This window comes from Alosa alosa, chromosome 2, assembly GCF_017589495.1.
Source record: "Alosa alosa isolate M-15738 ecotype Scorff River chromosome 2, AALO_Geno_1.1, whole genome shotgun sequence".
Classification (NCBI taxonomy): domain Eukaryota; kingdom Metazoa; phylum Chordata; class Actinopteri; order Clupeiformes; family Clupeidae; genus Alosa; species Alosa alosa.
Genome location: NC_063190.1, coordinates 25,008,804 through 25,013,803, shown reverse-complemented (window position 1 = coordinate 25,013,803; position 5,000 = coordinate 25,008,804). Strand labels below are relative to the sequence as shown.

The 5,000-nt window shown below is 44.8% G+C and overlaps 1 protein-coding gene across 3 annotated transcripts in view; it reads right to left on the bottom strand.

The window, feature by feature from the left end:
• The window catches only part of LOC125284601 (rho GTPase-activating protein 26-like), a 60,897-nt gene that overhangs the window by 28,622 nt on the left and 27,275 nt on the right, over positions 1-5,000 (bottom strand). For all 3 annotated transcript variants that reach the window (XM_048228626.1, XM_048228610.1, XM_048228617.1), the window contains exons 2-4: positions 3,711-3,806; positions 1,788-1,849; positions 594-665 (exon numbers count right to left, since the gene is read on the bottom strand). In XM_048228626.1, coding sequence (XP_048084583.1) covers positions 594-665; positions 1,788-1,849; positions 3,711-3,806 — 230 coding nt within the window. The remainder of the gene's footprint in view (positions 1-593; positions 666-1,787; positions 1,850-3,710; positions 3,807-5,000) is intronic.

Genomic DNA, 5,000 nt, shown 5'->3' with positions numbered 1-5,000 from the left:
GCTGGCTCATAAATATATTTGTTTAAAATCCACACAGTAACAGACTGATGTGAAAACAAATAAAAACTAGAGGATAATTTAGTTGTTTGACTTAAAAACGGTTCAGAAAACACCACAGCTGACAGTCCAGAACAATATATTTTACAGTGAGTACAGTTTCTGTCCACAAGATGGCAGTGTCTTATCAAAAGTCAATTTTGAGTTACAATATGGTGGGTGATAACTGACGATTGCAATTACCATTCACACTACAAATTATAACTTTTTTGAAAATAGTGTACAAACACAAGGTAAAGGTCTGAGTTTTGGATGAAGTTCTTGTACCCATCATCTTTTGGAGAAGAAGATGGGTACAAGAACTTCAGTGTTCAGGACAATGACATTGAGAATAAATAGTTTTGTTGTAAATGTGGACACAGCAGTAATGATCTGTTTTAACTGTGGTGAATACAAGACACAAGAATGTATGGACACACGCCCACACACACACACACACACACACACACACACACACACACACACACACACACACACACACACACACAGACAAACACACACAGAGAGAGACACCCACATACACACACACACACTACCTTAGCAGCACTGATCTGCTCCTTGCGGAACCTCTCCAGTGGCATGATCAGCACATCACTGGCGTTCTCAATCTGGAACAGAACAACACAACACCAACACATCAACATCAACATCAACACCTTGTAGCAGAACAGCACAACACCAACACATCAACATCAACATCAAACCAGCACAACAACCAACACCAACACATCAACATCAACACCTTGTAGCAGAACAACACAACACCAACACATCAACATCAACATCAACACCTTGGAACAGAACAGCACAACACCAACACATCAACATCAACACCTTGTAGCAGAACAACACAACACCAACACATCAACATCAACACCTTGGAACAGAACAGCACAACACCAACACATCAACATCAACACCTTGTAGCAGAACAAAAGCCTGACTCTCTGATAGGGGGAACTACTATCCTACAGCTGCCTGCCTCCACAGACCTGGGCCTCAAATCTGTCCATTAACATTCCTTAATCATGCCTTTCTCTGCTCTATAGAGCAGCACAGGTACCATCGACCCACCTACAAGTATAATGGTTTGGGATTGTTTTATAATGTGCACTAACTGCTGAGATAGGCCTGCTATGATGAATCATTCACCACACTTCAGTCCCAATTCCACTAAACTGTAACTAGCGTGTCGTCAATGTGGTACTTGTCAACACAACCATAAAGGCCTACTTCTGGTGCTCTGTGGATGTTTCTTTGAAGTGAGCCATTCTCAGGTGCTCTATTATTGAGCTGCTCTGCACAGGTCTTTTGTAAATAAGGTTGTGTGCTTCAGAGCATTGGTGGAGGGAGAGGCCGACAGGCCTGTGCAGGCAGTCAGGCTGGGCCTTTGTTAACCAACAGGGCTCGGTCAGACATGGTGCTCTGGCATATGAAATGTACGCACACATACAACACAGACTTCTCTTGTCCTTCTGAACAGAGTCAAAGACAAAACAGGTGGAAGGACAGAGAAAGAGCGAGAGAGGTAGGGAGTACCAGAGAGAGAGAGAGAGAGAGAGAGAGAATAGGTATTGAGAGGATAAAAAAAGACAAGAGAGAAACAGGACAGGTAGAGAGATAGAGTGAAGGCATGACTGAAAGAGAAAAGCAGAGTGACAGACAAAGAGAGATAGTGAGATTAAGAGAGAGAGAGAGAGAGAGAGAGAGTAAGATGCAGAAAGACGTACCATGCGAGTCCTTTCATCTTCCAGGTTTTGTAACACTCCAGCAAACTCCTGTAACGACTTGGCTAATGACAGAGAGACAGAGAGGGAGAGAGAGAGAGAGAGAGAGAGAGAGAGAGAGAGAGACAAAAATAAAGGGTGTGTTAGTGTATAACAGAGAGAAAGACAGACATGTGTGTGTGTGTGTGTTTGTAAATGAATGAATGCGAGAAAGAGACCTAGAGACAAATCAAACGGCTGCACCTGTCAACATGAACAGACACTCAAACAAGGCAGTCGGCGTCTGCATGGAGCAGGTTTCTGCTCCAGTTGAGGTGTGCTCTTTGTAGCGTTCAAACTTTTTGCAAACTGCAGAGAACAAACCCAAATGAGGCGGCTGCATGTCTGACAACAGGTCATGTTTCACTTTCCACTTGGCCATACAATTCAAATCAACGCTGTGTCTGCACTGAGCTCTTCTGAGCTGTGCTGTCTCACCCTCTTCAACGGGGTGAGGGTGGGGAGAGCCCAGCAAGTCATCACTCGCTCTCTCTCTCTGGCGCTCTCAATTCAATTCAATTCAATTCAAGAATGCTTTATTGGCATGACAAGCTCACTTATATTGCCAATATTTTATATATAATTATTACAATATAATTGCTCTCTCTCTCTCTCTCTCTCTCTCTCCTCCTAAGATCTCTCTCTCTCTTGTTTCTCTCTCTCTTTTATCTTTCATTCCCATGCTCTCTCTCTTCTTTGTTCTCTCTCTCTCCATTCTCTTCTTGTTTCTCTCTCTTCTTCTCCATTCTCTCTCCATTATCCATTCTCTCTCTCTCCATTCTACATGCTCTCTCTCTCTTTCTGCTCTCTCTCTCTCTCCATTCCCCATGCTCTCTCTCTGCTCTCTCTCTGCTCTCTCTCTCTCTCCATTCTTCTCTCTCTCCGTTCTCTCTCCATTATCCATTCTCTCTCTCTCCATTCTCCATTCTCTCTCTCTCTCTCTGCTCTCTCTCTCTCAGCTCAAAGGCAGCCAGGAGTCTGCCCGGGTCTGCCATTGTGCCAGGGTTTCCATTCGAGACACAGCTCTCTCTGGGCCAATACTTTCGGAGACTCTCCATCTAAGCCACAAAACGTACCCCCACCACGCACACACACACACACACACACATACACACACACACACACACACCTCTCTTCTCAAACTACCCCCCTCCAGCACCCCCCTCTCATGGCACATAATAAAAGCACCCCAAGCAGGAATGTACGCACAGAATGTTCCAGAAACATGACGGCTGTTACAGCTGACAGACTACATGGCCATGTCAGAAAGTCAACTCCCTCATCAATTTTATTTTGTCTTTTTTTTTTTCTTCCTCTTTTTCACATACCTTTTGGGGTGCACTGTTCTCTGCCTGAGAAAGAATGCCTGTTGGCTAGAGTTATCTCTTTTAACTCTTTCTGGTGTTAACTTTTTGGAGACGTTTTTGGAGCGCTGTGTCGTGTTGTGAAGAATCGCTGTCGGAAAATTGTAATCTTTTGACTCCATGTTGAGTAACAACACTACAAAGTATGAAGAGAGCCATGGAAAATAACATTCATGTAACTCAATGTCAAATGTCAAGTGAGCAGTCTGTGTGTGTGTGTGTGTGTGTGTGTGTGTGTGTGTGTGTGTGTGTGTGTGTGTATGTGCGTGTCAGTAAAGACTGAAGTGGATTGACAAGGTATTCATGCTTCAGCTTGCTAGTGTGGTTTCTCAGCTTAGTAGAAAAATCACCTTGAGTGTGGCAAGCTGGGTGAAGATACAAAGTGACAGCAAAAGTGTGTTTGTGTGCATGTGTGTGCATGCATGTATGTGTGACTGGGATGGTGTGAGTGAGCGTGAAGGTGTGTTTGGGTGTGTGTGTGTGAGTCAGTGTGTGTGTGTGAGGGTGGCACAACCAAGCTCACCAATACAGATTTCATCATCCGTCTCAGCGTCTCCGATGCACTGGAACTTGAACTCATTGAGAGACTCTGCGAATTTCCTCTTGGCCGTGGACAGATCTGTGGAGAGATGAGAGATAGAGCTGGGTCAGAACCGTGATCAGATGACCCACACAAAAGGCTTCTCACTGGGATTACATAAGCCCCTCTGCCTGCCTGAGCCCCAACTCTGTGGAAGACAGGGCGCCAAAGAGGTGTCTTCAGCCATTACACTGGACTGTGAGAATAATCTGTGTGTGTGTGTGTGTGTGTGTGTGTGTGTGTGTGTGTGTGTGTGTGTGTGTGTGTGTGTAAAAACAGGGGGAAGCTATAGATAAACACTGAAACACCCATTCAAAATAAACACTAGTGCTGTTACAAAACACAAAGGACAGACCACCAGCACTCAACATTCACACACACACACGCACGCATGCACGCACGCACGCACACACACACACACACACACAGACACACACACACACACACACACACACACACACAACCACACACAAACACCACACACACACACACACACACACACACACACACACACACACACACACACACACACACACTAAGCTCTAAATGTATTCACACATTAAGCTGATATCTCTTGGCACAGGTACTGTAAATTTGTATTTGGACTGGAGGTTGCTGTGTTTGCACTAACACAAACACAACATGTTCCTGGCGCATTTTGAGAAATAAACCAGCCACAGACACGCAAACAAACACACACATAGAGAGAGAGAGAGTAAGAGGGAGATACAGACACACAGACACACACACACACACACACACACACACACACACACACACACACACACACACACACAAACACATAATCTCAAAGCCATCAAAATTCAATGAAACCAGCTACTTCTAACCTGTATTTAAGGTTTTCAGCTGTTATTAATCTCATTTGAAATATGACTGGAAACATCTTAAAACAACCACACAGTCGAATGGCCTCATAGTGCCAAAAGCACAAGGAACTCGTCGCCGAGTGAGCTACGTGGACCCTAAACAAAGGCCCTCAAAAATCTTTACCTACACAAAGACACACACACACACACACACACACACACACACACACACACACATAAACAAGCAGGCTGTCATCACACCAATTCCCTCTTCGAGCTGTCTTTTAAACAGGCTGACTCTAGACATATAGAAGCCTCAGTGGTAGGCTCTGGTCAACAGAGAGGATGGTGAGGGGCGTTAGGGGGTCACGTTACGTTGGCCACGGAGTAATCGTGTGGGGGTGTC